The 12,348-nt window shown below is 42.5% G+C and overlaps 1 protein-coding gene and 1 long non-coding RNA gene across 3 annotated transcripts; both read left to right on the top strand.

The window, feature by feature from the left end:
- Window positions 1-133: 133 nt before the first annotated feature.
- On the top strand, window positions 134-4,337 carry LOC128914440 (uncharacterized). Of its 2 annotated transcripts, none has more exons than XR_008468301.1 (3): window positions 134-511; window positions 2,332-2,450; window positions 3,387-4,337. It is a non-coding gene; the product is annotated as an uncharacterized LOC128914440 (long non-coding RNA). The 2 variants fall into 2 exon arrangements; XR_008468300.1 differs by lacking the exon at window positions 134-511 and adding an exon at window positions 1,469-1,715.
- Window positions 4,338-4,706: 369 nt separating this feature from the next.
- On the top strand, window positions 4,707-12,224 carry MNS1 (meiosis specific nuclear structural 1). Its single transcript, XM_054213355.1, has 10 exons — window positions 4,707-4,724; window positions 4,811-4,921; window positions 5,091-5,218; window positions 6,062-6,164; window positions 6,996-7,225; window positions 7,960-8,176; window positions 8,255-8,362; window positions 8,949-9,206; window positions 10,105-10,230; window positions 11,914-12,224. The coding sequence occupies exons 1-10, from the start codon at window positions 4,722-4,724 to the stop codon at window positions 12,010-12,012; spliced, it is 1,383 nt and encodes a 460-aa protein (XP_054069330.1). The 5' UTR covers window positions 4,707-4,721; the 3' UTR covers window positions 12,013-12,224.
- Window positions 12,225-12,348: the final 124 nt, after the last annotated feature.

The raw sequence follows: 12,348 nt of genomic DNA, 5'->3' as shown, positions 1-12,348 counted from the left end.
GCTCACTGAGCGGAGGTTGGATGTTGTACAAATCCTGGCTGATGCTGATGGTGTAACTGCTGCCTGTTTTCAGGTTACCTTATAAGAAGCAGTTGAACTGCAATATAGATTAAAGTAGGGAAATAATGAGAAACTATAGAATATATAGGACACTTACAAACTACTAAACAACGTAAATAATGTTGATCGATGGGAGAGATGCGCACAAACTGGGTATTGGTTGGAGGAATAGGAATGGAACAGAAACTGCGGAGAAACAGAAGCTCCCAAAGAAAATATGAAAGAAAGAGTCAGAGAGCATAAGGCAGTCTTCCCATCTTGACCCTGAACAAATCCCGAAAGGCTGAATGCTGGATGGGGAGAGACTTGGAAACGAGGGATGAACTAGTGTCCTAATTCCCTACTTTTATTTTACAGTGTCAAGTGAGTTTGGGCTGTGTGTTTCAAGAAGCACTTATGTTTTCTGGCATTTCTGATGTGGAAACGAAGAAATGACAAGGATTGTGTGGAGGTAAGGGACTGTGGGATGAAAAATGATTTTGTCAACACATAAGCCTGGAAGGGACTGTCTGATCCTTCTGCCTGCACGGAAGCAGAATCTAGTGCAGTTGCACTACACTACAATTTTTATTTTTAAAGATCCTCTCTACAAACTACCTAACGAGCCTGTTTTGGTGTTATCCTGCCCTTTTAACTAGAACAACAATTACTTCACGTCCAACCAGCAGAAATGCCCTCTGTTAGAAAGACTGGAGTGTAATGTCACTGTGGAGTAAAATTCATCTGTCTTTGGAATTTATGTGTTCAGTTGGTAAAAACAGTGTGTCTCCTCAGAAGAGTGGGCGAGTGCTTTATAAACTTGAATAAATCAGTAATAAATATTAACAGGAAATGTTAAGAACTTTGAGTTTACCCAGAAACGCATGCTATGCGATGCTGTCGTGGTAAATTCATTCTAATAGTTTGAGTCACGTCAGCCTTCAGATGCGCAGCTCACAGCTTTTGCTCCTGACGGGTAGGACTGAGCAGAGATGGAAGCTCCAAACCAAAGCAAATAACGTGGTGCCCCTAAAAGACTAATTTCTGTTCATGTCCATTGCACAGACATCCTTTCTGGCCTAAGACACTCCATTTATTCTCTTTATTTTTTTGAAAACTCAATACTACAGCTAAATATTTATTAAAACCACATTCTTCTCATCGGGAACAGTTGTATTTTTGTTGAACACATTTGAAGCACTGAGTATTTTTGTTCCTCGTAATATTTTTGTTTACAGTCCATAATGTCATAAGTAAAAGATCACTTCTGCCTACCGCTGCCATGGGACATGTTTTCCCTACTACTGCAGGATAATCTTAAAAAAAAAAAAAAAAAAAAGCGCTAAGATTTTCTTGACAGTGATAGCCCCTTAGCTGCTAAATCTGCTATCCCATCCATCACTAATCTCAAGCAAAGCAAGCATTAGTTTCTCTGTGACTTATCTAGGTCTTTAGTAGATCAATAGCACAGCTCAGATGTTTCAGACTCTTCCCTGTTAATTCACATTTATCTTTTCATCCAAAGAAGGTAAATTACCTCACAGAGAAGCTGTGTTATCCCCAGTAGCCGTTTATAATGTTGCAAAGTCAGCATGACCCACATATCTTATCTCAGCTGGAACGCATTTGTCACTGTCTCGTGTTATGATCATCTAGTAAAACGCCCTAGAAAAGAGGTAAACCTGCAAAATGGCTTCACCGTTTGCATTTAATGACCTTTGCTGCTGTGTGCTCCTGCATCGCCTGCAATTTAAACTGCTAAAATAAAGGGAACGCTCATTTTCCATTTAATACTCCATTTCATCATTTTTATCATTAGCAAAATTTTCATTCCTCAGCAGTCTTCATGTCTGCTGCCGGGAGCTGAGGAGTAGGTGGGGATATTGAGACTGAGAAGGGAATCGTTTATTAATGTGCAGTGTTAACCCTGAGAAAGGACTGCGGAGTTTAACTCTCCATTTGTGCAGCGGGCTGCCGGTTACCCGCGGCTTTCCAGGCCCTGGGAGTGTTTAAAGCTGTTAGGAGAAAGGAATGGGAAGCGGGTCACTGAGCAGTGAGCTGTAACCAGGCTGCTGCACGGAGAAATGCCGTGTGAAACGGGAGTTTGATAGCAAAGATGCAGCTGGGACTCATTCCTTTCCAAACTATAGCAAAGTAGATATTTCGTTATCTGTCATTCTAAAAACCTCATAAATTCTATTACGGAAAGAAAACTTAAATAGAAACACTTGACTTTTAAGGGGTCTGACCCAGCTGGTTCATTAACAGTACATTTTTATTCTATTCCTTCAGATGAGCTGAGCAATTCTGCCTGGGCTGAACTCTGTTCTGCCAGCGTAAAATTCTTAATTCTTTAACCGCGAAATCAGTTGGTGCCACCAAGGAGATCTGCTTTTTGACGTGAGGAAGAGGTAGGTCTGTTTTCAACACGGTGCTTGATTTCTTCTCAAATAAGACTGTATGAGGGAGGCCCCTCCATGGCGCAGCGACCGTCTGTGACCAGGAGGAGTGGGAAAAAGCCAATGCTTCCCCCACGGAAGAAGGAGGCGGATCGTCCAGCTGCGATGACCGTGGTGAGGAGCACGGGATGCATGGGGAGGGCACAGGGCGCACGCTTGCCCAGGTGCCGCTGCGCTGCCCATGTGCCTGCACCCCCAGCAGTTTGTGGGTGTCCAAAGCGGGAGGTGCGGTCAGTGCCACTTTAATGGGGCACGTCTTTAATTATTCCATTTAATGGAAAGAGCAGGGCAAGGGTATATTGGGTGTTTCTGTGGAGTTCCTGGGGTATTTTCCCCTCCCTGTTCTCTACGTGGGGTTCTCTACGCTGAAAGCTTACTTGCCTTTCTTTGGAAATCTGCACACACAGAATGTTCACCGAACTGTCCCTGTGCCTTAATTTATGCTGCGGAAACCAATCAGGGCATTAAAGGTGAGAGTTTTCTGAGTGCAGACTGCCATAAGGTATTGAGGATAAAAAAAAAATATCTCTGTTTGCATTTTTTTTCTTCTTTGCATTTTAAACACACTGTAGCAAATCCGGAATGTATGGGAAATACAAGAACAATGAGGCACCGCGGACTGGAAACCTCCAAATATTTTCCCTGTGGGATCTAACTGGATATTAGTTCTGTGCTCTGTCCCTTCTGTGAGAGATACGCTGCTCGCAAATACTATTTACATGCAAATACAAGCCACCTCTTAATTTTAAAAAGAACTTTGTGCAATGGACTTGTTGGTCTCTGATACATGTGTGGGGTTTTTAAGCATTTTTACTCCCACATTTCCGTCTGAATGCCTTGCTGTCCTGGAGGCTGACTGAAGGTAGGATGCGTCTGTTCTCGTTTTAGAGTGCTGCTGCTCCAAATTGAGACCATCATGTGAGCAAAGATGAAATTTTACAGTGGAAGGTTATTCGCTGTTATTTCCAGAAGTGAGGTGAGAGAACCTGGTTTTGTCATTTTCTTTGGTAAGAAAGAAAATTCCATTTATTTCCAGTGAGGCACACAGCTGTTTCCTAAGAAGGGGCAGCAAAACTATCTTTTGCACCTTTAGCTCCCCAAAGCCACCTCCAATCCTCGAGCAGCGTCAGTGCTCTGACAGTGTCGTTAAAAGCTTCCTTCTTCCTAAACCAACACCTTGGAATCACGTGGGGGGAGAGGATAAAGTTTTTGACATTTACATGTTTCCTTGCCTACTGTTGAATTTTTTTTTTAATTTTTTTTTTTGAGAGCTGTAGTGGTTACACCACTTGGAAAGAAGTAGGGAAAATTTATGATCTTTTTCTGTCTCATCTCTCTCTGCTTGTATCGGTGCAGTTACAGACAGCGTCTCCTGTGCTTTGCTTCTCACCCCCCAAGCATTGTGGGAAAACACTTTTTCTCATGAAAAGTGTAAAGAATAATCAAAGCTTCAGAAAGGAGTCCACTAATTTGAGAGATTTTTATAAAAGAGTGGGAACTTATTTAAAATAATGAGTATTCTCATCCCATAATGTATGGATAGATGGGATATATAGATACTGACACATCTAGCACAGGAGCAATAAAAACAACAGAAACATGCGGACTTCTTTGTACTGAATTCTAAGGGGTGTTCTCTTAAGCCTTATTCATTTTAATTGATTTTATAAAGTAGGTGATGTTAATGAATTTTAAATACCGCTTCAAATAAGCTTAAACGTCCTCAGTTTCAACTATGCAGAAACGAAAATAAAGGTGAGAAAAGTGGTGAAAGCGGGTGGGCAGCGCTTGGGGAAGTGGACGCCAGCCCGGAGCGCAGCCCGCCCGCAGCACCCCTGGAGCCGGGGTTGCCTTTTGCAGCCGGGCCGACGCCCTCCCTTGGGGTCATCAAGGAGAGAAATTCCTCATCAATTGCTGCCACCCGGGTCTTGCGATTGCGGACGAGCCAAGTGCAGTAAGTTAAAGTCGCAACCGGAGGAACGCTCTGGAACTGATGCGTTCTGAAGCTATTTTGCTGACTACGCGTGTCCCTGCCATCAGCCACGGCGCCGCTCTCCGCAAAATGGCGCTCACCCCCGCTGTGACGTAGGGGAAGGCATGACATCACACGGCCCGCTCGGCCAATCAGCGCGGCGGGCTTCCCGGAAGTTAAAAGCAGTTCCCCTCCCCTTCCGCCTGCCCGCCCCGCTCGTTGCCATGGTAGCGCGGCGCCGCGGCTCCGGCATGGTGAGGAGGGGAGCGGGGCCCGGGCCGGGGAGCGGGCCCCGGCGGCGGCGGGCCCCGGCGGCAGCGCCTCTCTCCCGTCCCCGCAGGCGTCCACGGAGCTGGCGGCGGCGGCGGAGGAGCGCGGCGGGCGGCTGCGGGCCGGGCGGCTGCGCGCCGCGCTGGAACAGGAGCGGCGGCTGGAGGAGGCCGTGCTGCGGGTAAGGGCGGCGGCGGGGCTGCGCGGGCGGTCGGAGCGGAGGGAGCCGGCGCCGCCGGGCTTCACCTTTCCCAAGCTTCCTCCTTTACAAATGGCCCGCTGGCCCCGCGGCCTTGCGCTTTGCCCGCGTCCGAGGGTGCGCGGTGCGGGAAGGGTCTCGCTGTGAGCAGGAGGAAGAGGAGCGAAGGGTCAGAGCGGCGCGGCGGGAGCGGGAGGAGGCGCTGGCGGCAGAGCTGGGCAGGCTGAGCCGCCAGAGGCTGACCCAGGAGAAGATGAGGCAACAAGTGAGAGAGAACAGGTAACGCTTCCCGAATTCCGCTTTGTTTAACTGGCTGTAAGCCAGCCCCGACGCTGAAACGTGTATTTATAAAAGTATTCGGTTGTCTGCCTCCTGCTCGGTCGTTATTTTTCCGGATCAGGTTTGCGACAGACCCTCAGAGGCAGTGAGGCTGTAGCGCGAGGTGTTTTCAGGCAATGGAGAGGAAGCTTTAGCATCCTAAAAGCAGATGCGTAATTTATTTTTTAGAACAAGCTTTAACTTTTTTGAATTTGTGCAGCAGAGAAGATCCTAACTGGAAAAAAAAACATAGGAAAAGGTAGATTTTGTGAAACGCTTGGGAGAATGCTGTGCTCGGGGGGACCAGTGCAGGAGGCTGGTGGGGGGTGTAGGGTAAGCACAGACAGCACAGACTTTGTAGCAGAAGCAGGAATGAATCTTACATGGAAGGAAGAGTTATTTGTTTTTATATCAAGGTTTGATAAAAAGTTAATTTTAGGTAAATTTTGTCAGTAAAACACTGATTCACGAAATTCTCATTTTGAATATATGCTTATATATAGCTGTACACATATCTACATACACATATCTATAAGCATACGTATACATCGTATAGCTAGATGTAAAGCATGCAAAACTATTGACAGTATATGTACAAATATAGATAACTCTTGGTTTTAAACAGGTTTTGTTTTCTTTTTCTGCTTTTTTACTAGAGCAATATTTTTTTAATCTAAAATTGGGGGTTTCCCTGAAAAATACTTTTTCTTAATTGTGGGTTTAAATATTGATGGAAACTTTAATTTTTTTCCTATAGGTACTTACTTCCTTGTAATAGGATAAATGTCTTCTTTTTTTTCCCAGTCTTGAACTTCGAGAGTTAGAAAAAAAGCTAAAATCAGCTTATATGAATAAAGAGCGAGCTGCCCAGATTGCTGAAAAAGAAGCTATACAGTATGAGAAAATGGTAATTAGCTTCACAGCGCATGCCAGCACCTGAACGCTGTAAATCTCCCTGGGGGTTGTGCTGAAAATTTTTCCATTGAAGCTGGCCTTCTTATCTAAAATACTGTTAGGTTTAGGCATTCAGTGTTAATTGAAAATATGTTTTGTGTTATGAAGGACTAACTAGTCGGTAATAACCAGCCATAAGAAAAAGGCTTACTTTGCCATTGCAGTCAAAGTGGTAATGAATTTAGCTGTATGAATGAAGATGGTTTTTTATTTTACCAGTTATGTAGTATTTATCCAAGTTAAAACTGTGATACACTTTGTACATATTGTGCTTCTTGTGGTGAATCCTTACCTCAGAAGCAGATTGTTGGAAATGTTCTTACTATTATTCAACATGTATCTGGATAACTTTAGAAAGAATTGTGAACTTTTATTTATGCGTAGAATAATATCGGCGACCAGGTAGGTGATTCTGATTATATTAATGTCTTATACAAAATTCAGTTTACGCAAATTGCTATAAAGACAACACCTTTGAGGATGTTTGACACAGTTAAACCACGTTCCCGTCATTAGTTGGTGTGAGCTCATTTGGCTCCTGTGTCTGCATCCAATACACAGCTTCCTCCTCAAGTTGTTCAGCTAATGAGTGTTCTCTCCAAGGGTTCTACCTACTGAGTTAAGCTATTAAGCATGTTAAGTCGCTATATTTATAGATTGAGGTGAAAAACATTCCATTTTTGTAGTGCAGTATATAATTCCTTTTATACTATGTATTTTTTCACTACAAGTTGTATTAGTGGGAATAAAAAGAAATCCTGCATTGCTTTTTTTCCCCTTATAGAAACGTGAGGCTGAAATAGCCCAAAAGATGAAGGAAGAGTACGAAAGGCTAATAAAAGAGGAAAGTTCTGCCAAACTGAGGCGAAACAAGGAGAAAATAATGTATCAGCAAGAACTGGAGAAACAGCTTGAGGAGCAAGAGAGGAAGAAGCAGGATGCTTACGAAGAGTTTCTAAGCGAGAAACTCATGATCGATGAAATTGTAAGAAAGATCTATGCGGAAGATCAAATGTTAGTTATTTTGATTTTTATTATTTATTAATTTAAAACAAAACAACTCATATAATTCTGTATAGCAAACTAATTTGTAAGCATTTATTTTGCAGACTAAGGCCCATTTTATTTTCCTTGGTCACATTTTACTAATAAGAGACTGACTTGCATTTTGCTGTTTAAATGTCTGAATGTTCTTGTCATTCCAGTCAGTCTTGTGTCCTCATCCCCCAAATATGGGATCCAGCGTATTTCAGGGAGCGCTTGCATTGGGCCCATCGTGCTGGAAATGCCTGTCTTTCACACGTTTCCGCCTCGCCTCGTGTCCCTGCCCCTCTGTGGGACGTGTTGTTGCCTGTCTTGTGTCCAGGGATAGGAAAGGAGGTTCTGAGGGCAGCGCGGGGGGGGAGGGAAGAGTTTAGTGAAACAAAATGTTTAGGAGATCCTCATGCCATTGGGCTACCGGGTTTCCTTCTTCCTATTTCAATGGAGCGTGTATCAAATGGAGTAGCAGGAGTACCTCTGTGTACAGTCTGTCCTCCTGAAGAAAGGTGTTAGACATGAGATTCCCTTTTGGGGGCAATTCATTAATATGTATTTTCAATTTAGACACCTATTTTCCAGCTGAATGGGTAAGGAGAGTCATTTAAATCTTAGTCTCTGGAATATATTGTTAATGGTGGGCATATCGTCTGTTTAATGTTACTCTGCAGTATGTTAAATATTCAAACATTTTTTTCCATCTTCTATAGGGAAAGACAACTGAAGTTAGATAAAATGAGAGCAACTCAGGCATATATCGAGGAATTTAAAAAAGAACAAGCTAACTGGAGGAGAAAGAAACAGGAAGAGATGGAAGAAGAAAATAGGAAAATTATGGAGTTTGCCAACATTCAGCGACAAAGAGAAGAAGACTGGATGGCTAAAGTTCGAGACACTGAGGAGAAAAAACAAAGAGTTCAAAGCATGGTATCAAAAATTGAGATTGTAGAAAAAATCATTGTACGTTCTCGTCTTTCGTTTAGAAATCCTTCCTTCTTGTAACAGATTGCCCAAAATTTGGAAAGAGAACAACAGAAGCGTGAAGAACTGGAACAAATCCGCCAGGAGCTGTATCTGGAAGAGCAAGCGGAGACAGAAAGGAAGAAGGAGATGGTAAGTGGTGGCCGGTATCTGAAGTAGGACCTTTGGGTGGGGGAATATTTCACTGTCCCTGGACTTCTCCTGCAGGTACATACGTGGGTATTTTGGTACTTGTCAGATACCAGGTTTTTCATGTGTCGTCTGTCTGTTATGTGCAGCTGCGCATAAGCTGTTAAGACAATACTAATAGACAATAAGTAATAAATTGCATGTGGGGGCAGCATTTTCCATACTCTTCCTCTGTCCTTTTGCTTCTCCTGATGTCTTTGTGATGGAGCAGCGCTCCTTCAGTCTTTGGAAAGTGTCACTGGAGTTGTGATGCTGAAAAAAGAGTTGGTGAGAGTGTGTCCCACGTGCAATTCCTTCTGCATCTGAGGACGCTCTTCAGAGGCCAAGTAACTCCCATTTCTACTCCTTTCCCTCTAACAGTTCTGGCAGGGTTGTTCATGGACTGGAGCATTTGCTCCAGTTCCTTATGCTAGAAGGTAACAGCTACAGTGAATTGATTCCAAGATAAATGGTGCAGGTTGGCTGGTGATGATCAAAATTTTCCAAAGTATGTTCAGTGATAGAGCATTTTGTTGAATTTCCTTCATAGGCAGAAATTGAAAAGAGAATAAGGCAACGCCTCAACTTAAGGCAAACATATGAAGAGCAGTTTGCTTTAAAGAACATACTGCGACAAGCCATGCGAGAAGAGGAAGAAGCCTTCAGACAACAGATGTTGGCCAAGTTTGCAGAGGATGATCACATTGAGCAGATGAATGCTCAGAAACGAAGAATGAAACAGCTTGAACACAGAAGGGCTGTGGAAAAACTTATTGAAGACCGTCAGAAACAGTTTATTGCCGATAAAGTAAGAATTCTCACTTTTGCCTTTGGTTTGAGCCAAATTGTTTCAATATGAGGATGCTTCTGCTGTCCTAAGTGACAAGGCTGCTGTTACAGGGGAATTGCAGAGAAACGTGCTGGGGGAAGCAGGCCTTTGTTCTGGTTTGCCAACAAGGAAAAAGTCTTTTTAGAGCTAACTTTTTTTGTAGCTCAGGAGGCTGGACTCAGCAACGTCCCTAGAGCACTGTCTGCCTGCAAAGCTCTCTTCAAGAGTGGTGGGATCAGCGACACAACCCTTGTCCAGTTCAGCACTGATGATGATGACTGAGAAGGGGAAGTCCCAGCCTTGATTTTTAGATTAAGTCTCTCAAATTATCATCTGAGGAAGCAGAGGCATAAACTGAAAACAAGTCGTGGAATCCTATACTGCAGTTTTTTGACCTGTTTATAGGGTATAAATCGCGTGTGTAATGTGAATTGCAATTTCTAGCTATCAGCCTGAGAATACCTGCCTGTTCTCCTTTCCCTGGGTTAGAACAGTAGGGCAGGAGTAGACTAAGTTGTCTGACAGCCAGGAAGGAACCGGAACTTCACTTAACCACCTTTAAAAGGGCTTCTAGTACGAGACTGAACACCTGCCTAACAGACTAGCCCTATGTCTTGCCATTCAGTCTTCTCTTTTGTCTGAGATTTTTTTCTAGTTCCCAAATGTGTAGTGTTTAAACAGCGCGTTGTGGGTTTTTTTACATACACTTCTCCATCCTTTTCAAATGAATTTCCTGTGACCAGGAGTTAATTAAGTGGAAGTTCAAAATTTAGTCTGCTAAAAAACTTTACTGTTTGTACTATGGTGGATATTGGTGAAAACAAATGTTCCCAGAGCTGAAACTGAATGGTTATGGAAACTTGTTTGTTTCTTGTAGGAGCGTGAACTTGAAGAAAGACAGTTAGAGGAGAGAAGACAAGAAAACATCCGTGCAATTGTTGAAGAAGAGAGACAGAAACTCCTGAAAGAGCATGCGTCGAAATTACTGGGTTATCTTCCTCGAGTAAGTGAATTGTATTTTAAATGCTTTAAATGTTTGTTCCCTAAATCAGTTTTCTTTTGGATAATTTAAGGTGAATTTGCAGAACTGTGTAAATTCCTGCAGTTAGCGAGTGCCTTTATTGCGTCAGCTCTTCTGTGCTCACCTTCTCCTTTTTTCTTTTTTTCTTTTTGAGTTGGGAAGCAATCTACAAGAATACCTTTTTTATGAGGGGCTTTGGGCTCTACCGCAATCTTGACGTATTGATATAAGTACAGAACTTGCTGAAAGATTCCACAGTGCTTTGCGCATCCAGTTTTTGGGATATGGACTGTAAGTTCTAAAGCAGTGCTTTTTTAGCTGGAAAGGGCTCCACCATATCTTAAACCCCATTTCCACCAAATTTCTCTGTTGGGGTTTTGGGAGAAATTTCTTAAGAGTGTTGCCTGCCTTCTAAGTCTTCTGTTACCATGGAAATGAGGCCGCGTCTCTGTTGCAGTACAATAAAGTGCAGTGCTTACAGAAGCATTTCAAAGCTCAATCTGTTCATCCTGGTGTTTTTAAAAGTTAAAAAGATGGAAGCAATTATTATAATAGGAATAAACTACAAATTATTTTTGTATTGCATTTCAAAACTGGAAAGGTCACCTGATGGTACACAAATGAACGGAGAGCTGCTTTAAGGATGTACAAATGCATTTACTGTTGGGAAGGAATTATCCAACTATTTAAAGAAATTCTTTTCTGCAATCCTGGAAAACACTGTAAATGTAGCAGGGTATAATTTTTATTCAAATATTAATATGCTAATTGGGTGCATGAATTTGTAAAATTTGGAGTGCATGAGTTATTTTCTAATGTAGATTTTATTAAAGGATAACTCAAATTGGCAATACTGTGACATAGTTTTCTGGTTTGACTTTACTGTTGTAGGAAGTCTTGGCTACTTCAGAGTGTCCAAGGCTCACACCTCTTCCATGGTATCGATGTTCTACTTTGTTCTTTTCTCTGCTTCAACTCTGTGTCTGAATCGCGTGGGCATATGTCGTGTTATTTCACTCAAAATGCTTAAATAGAAACGTGCTACCTAATTCTAAAGTCTCCAAGATAAATGCAATTTGTAATTTTATTTTATTTTCTAAATGCTGCAAGTTATGTTCTGTGGGTCATACACATTTTTAGCCCTAAAATTAATTTAGAAGTAGTTAGAGATTTAAATTTCTGTGTTCCCCTGCTTCCCTTCCCCAAAACACAGTTTCTGATTAAGTTGTTCAGTATCAGCTGATTTCCAAAAATAATTATTTTTGTATGAGCTCATTTCAACAGAACTGAAGGTGGAGACAGAGCCCTGCCCCGGCTGATGCCTCTCTTCAGTGCAGTTGCTCGATTTTAACTAAACGTGCACCTGTGCTGTGCTGACTGTCATCACTTTTATTAGGAAGGGAAGGCAGATAAATGTTGCCTTTTGTATAATGCTCATGTCAGAATCTTTGCGGGCTTCTCGTCATCTGCATGAAGAACAAAACCACCAATTTGAAACTCCTCTGTCAGAAGTTTTGTGACCTTTTTCAGGGCTGTTTGTTTTAAAGGTAACACCGGTACCACGGATACAAGCTGTTACATTCACTTCCATAGAAAATTTCAGACATCCATAATTGCTCTACTTTGGTTTGCCTTCTGACATGTGTGTGTTTCCCCTTATTGCAGGGCATTATCAAAGATGAAGATGACATTAACATGCTCGGAGAGGAATTTCGGTTGGCTTACCAGAAGAGAAGAGGCAATGCATTTTCAGAAGAGAGCTGAAGCTTCCCCCATCTTGTCTCCTGGTTTGCCACTAGGTGTCATCTGATTTCTAATGAAAACTTCCATTTGCTGTTAACAGGGAGTAACTCCTTTTTAGTATCATAAAACATCTCCACTTTAACACTGGAGCTGCAAACTGATGAGCAGCTAGTTTTATTCACTTGTGTGTTGTACTTGCTTTTTTCATCAATAAACTGTCACGGATTTCTCAATTATTCTCAGTCAGTGATGCAGCAATGTTAGAAATGTTTTCTGCAGCAATTCTGCAGAAACCTAAGCTAGTGTAAATTCACGTGTTTATTTCAGTATGGACTACAAGATTCGCTTAATGCACTG

Source organism: Rissa tridactyla, chromosome 9 (assembly GCF_028500815.1).
Source record: "Rissa tridactyla isolate bRisTri1 chromosome 9, bRisTri1.patW.cur.20221130, whole genome shotgun sequence".
In the NCBI taxonomy this organism is placed as follows: domain Eukaryota; kingdom Metazoa; phylum Chordata; class Aves; order Charadriiformes; family Laridae; genus Rissa; species Rissa tridactyla.
This window is presented reverse-complemented; position numbering and strand designations above follow the sequence as displayed.

Excerpts from the sequence above, each read along its gene's own strand:
- MNS1 (XM_054213355.1), top strand. Across the intron at positions 5,219-6,061 it reads CAACAAGTGAGAGAGAACAG|TCTTGAACTTCGAGAGTTAG; the intron begins GTAACGCTTCCC and ends TTTTTTTCCCAG. Across the intron at positions 6,165-6,995 it reads CTATACAGTATGAGAAAATG|AAACGTGAGGCTGAAATAGC; the intron begins GTAATTAGCTTC and ends TTCCCCTTATAG.